The sequence below is a fragment of the Silurus meridionalis genome, chromosome 12 (genome assembly GCF_014805685.1).
Source record: "Silurus meridionalis isolate SWU-2019-XX chromosome 12, ASM1480568v1, whole genome shotgun sequence".
NCBI classification, from domain to species: domain Eukaryota; kingdom Metazoa; phylum Chordata; class Actinopteri; order Siluriformes; family Siluridae; genus Silurus; species Silurus meridionalis.
Genome location: NC_060895.1, coordinates 789,099 through 791,598, shown reverse-complemented (window position 1 = coordinate 791,598; position 2,500 = coordinate 789,099). Strand labels below are relative to the sequence as shown.

The following is a 2,500-nucleotide window of genomic DNA, read 5'->3' as shown; positions in this document are numbered from 1 at the left end:
ACGTGTGCAGTCGTTCATTCCTGCGTGTGCTGAGGATCTTCTGCAGAAGGATTTCAAGCGGATTGGGCGTCTACGCTATAAAGACCCTCTGAACTTGGAGAGCTGGAGGCCGGGGTGGTTCTGCCTGGAGGGGTCCACACTGCACGTGTGTTTGGAGGACAGTCAGAGCCGTGAGAGCATCCAACTGCAGAAACTTCTGGAACTTTGTGAGTTAGAGAGAGTGTAACAGGGACATGTAGAGTTTACACAACTCAAAAATACATTAGTAACCAGTATAATCTGTGATGTGGTGAAGGAAGGAGATGTTTCTGTATGGAAGGAGTCACCAGTGACCCACATCAAATCTGATCAAGATGTTAATATTAGATGGTGATGGAGAGATCAGAGGAAGGACAGGAAGAAAAGTGAAGAACACTGATGATCTTCATCATGGCTTCTTTTAGTGGGTGGATTTATTTATCAGGCAGCAGGTGAACATTTTGTCTTCAAAGTTGATGTTAGAAGCAAACCTGCAGCTCTTGTGGGCTGTTCCCAGTCTGCAGTGTTTTAAGAAGGGAACAGCGGTGAACTGGTGACAGGGTCGTGGCAGCCGAGGCTCATTAATACACGTGTGGTCTGATCCTACAGAGGAGCTCCTGTAGCTCACACTGCTAAATGCTCGATGGGTCAGGACTGTTCTGATCGGTGTATATACACTAATACTTTATGGAATACTTGTTGTATGTAAGACTGTACCGATGTGATACACACTGTGTCCTGCTTCCATTTCAACTTGTTTTCTCCTGCTCTTAGCAAGGGATAATGAAGTTCTGGTGCTGGTGGAGCGAGGCAGGTGAGAACTTCACTTCACCTCATTGTGTTCTCCTTATTATTAGTGAAATAATCAAGTGTGATTAGTCAGGCACTGATCTCTCTCTCTCTCTCTCTCTCTCTCTCTCTCCTCTCTCTCTCTCTCTCTCTCTCTGTCTGCCCCCCCGTCTCCCCCCTCCTCTCTCTGTCTCTCTTTCTCTCTCTCTCTCTCTCCCCTCTCTCTCTCTCTCTCTCTCCCCTCTCTCTCTCTCTCTCTCTCTCTCTGTCTGCCCCCTCTCTTTCTCTCTGTCTCTGTCTCTCGGTTTGGGACTCTGTACATTGAGGGAGAGAGGAAGTTGGATTTTCACGGCTGGGTGTCAGCCATCCAAAGGGCTGCTGGGAGTTCAGGAGACACACTGAGTCAGCAGCAGCTCACTGAGGCTGATATTCCGCTCATCGTGGAGCGCTGTATACATTACGTCACGCAGTATGGTAATAAACACACACACTTCTATATATATATATTTCAAGTGTGTGTTTTTTAGATCAACTGGAACAGGACAGTTCTAGTTAATGACGTATAATAGAATGCATTTTATTTCTGTTCTTCTGCTTCCTGATCAGAAAAATGGGCATCATTACACACACACACACACACACACACACACACACATACACACACACACAGGTGAGGTGAGATGAGATGAGATGAGATAAGTGTGTGTGTTTGATGATAAGTATGTAGGAATGGGGAAGTTGGAGATCAGTAAGCCTCTGAGTAAGAACACTGTGTGATGGCACTGTGGTCCTGTTACTGTTACTGTGTGTTATTTAATCAGTGTAATAGTTACTGGAAGTCAGTAGGAGGAGTCTGGTTCTAGTTCCAGTTCCTGTCCCAGTTCCAGTGTGCGTGTGTGTGTTACTTCGCTCTGTATCTGAGGATTGTTTTGTGATTGCGTGTCATGCAGAGTTAATAAATACTACAATACATTCTTGTGTGGTCTCTGCTGCAGCCTCTAAATACTGCTGTAGCAACCATGAGCTTGTGGTTAAGTGTGTGTGTGTGTGTGTGTGTGTGTGTGAAACAAGCTGTTGTTTTGCTTGAGCTAACACGGAGATTACCTTCAGCTGGAAATTGATGTGTAACTGAGTAACTGATCAAACACTAAATATACATTACATTCATAAAACATCATCATTATAAACAGCAATAACAGAAACTGTGTGTGTGTGTGTGTGTGTGTGTGTGTGTGTGTGTGTGTGTGTGTGTGTGTGTGTGTGTACAGGCCTCACATCAGAAGGTATTTACCGTAAGAGTGGTGTGAACAGTAGGATCTCCTCGCTCCTGGATGCCTTCAGGAATGACGCTCGCTCTGTGTGGCTTAAAGAAGGAGAGCATCAAGTGGACGACGTGTCCAACGTCCTCAAGAGGTTCTTCAGGGATATTGAGGAGGGACTGTTTAGTCTACAGTCACCTAACTGGCTTAGCACTACAGGTAACACACACACACACACACACACACACGCACACAGTGACATTATACATTTTATTTCTATTTGCTTTTAATTTATTTGTGTGTGTGTGTGTGTGTGTGTGTGTGTGTGTGTGTGTGTGTTCAGCTCTCTCAAACGAAAGCATGAGGATCTCTCAGTATCAGCTTCTTTTTGAAAATATGCCCAGAGTAAACAAAGCCACACTACGCACCCTGGT

General features: G+C 45.1%; 1 protein-coding gene across 1 annotated transcript in view; it reads left to right on the top strand.

The window, feature by feature from the left end:
- The window catches only part of LOC124394823 (arf-GAP with Rho-GAP domain, ANK repeat and PH domain-containing protein 1-like), a 61,993-nt gene that overhangs the window by 44,300 nt on the left and 15,193 nt on the right, over window positions 1-2,500 (top strand). Inside the window, exons 18-22 of the mRNA XM_046863299.1 lie at window positions 11-206; window positions 793-832; window positions 1,118-1,281; window positions 2,076-2,285; window positions 2,410-2,500. The exon at window positions 2,410-2,500 is cut by the window's right edge and continues 15 nt beyond it. Of these exons, the coding sequence (XP_046719255.1) occupies window positions 11-206; window positions 793-832; window positions 1,118-1,281; window positions 2,076-2,285; window positions 2,410-2,500 (701 nt within the window). The remainder of the gene's footprint in view (window positions 1-10; window positions 207-792; window positions 833-1,117; window positions 1,282-2,075; window positions 2,286-2,409) is intronic.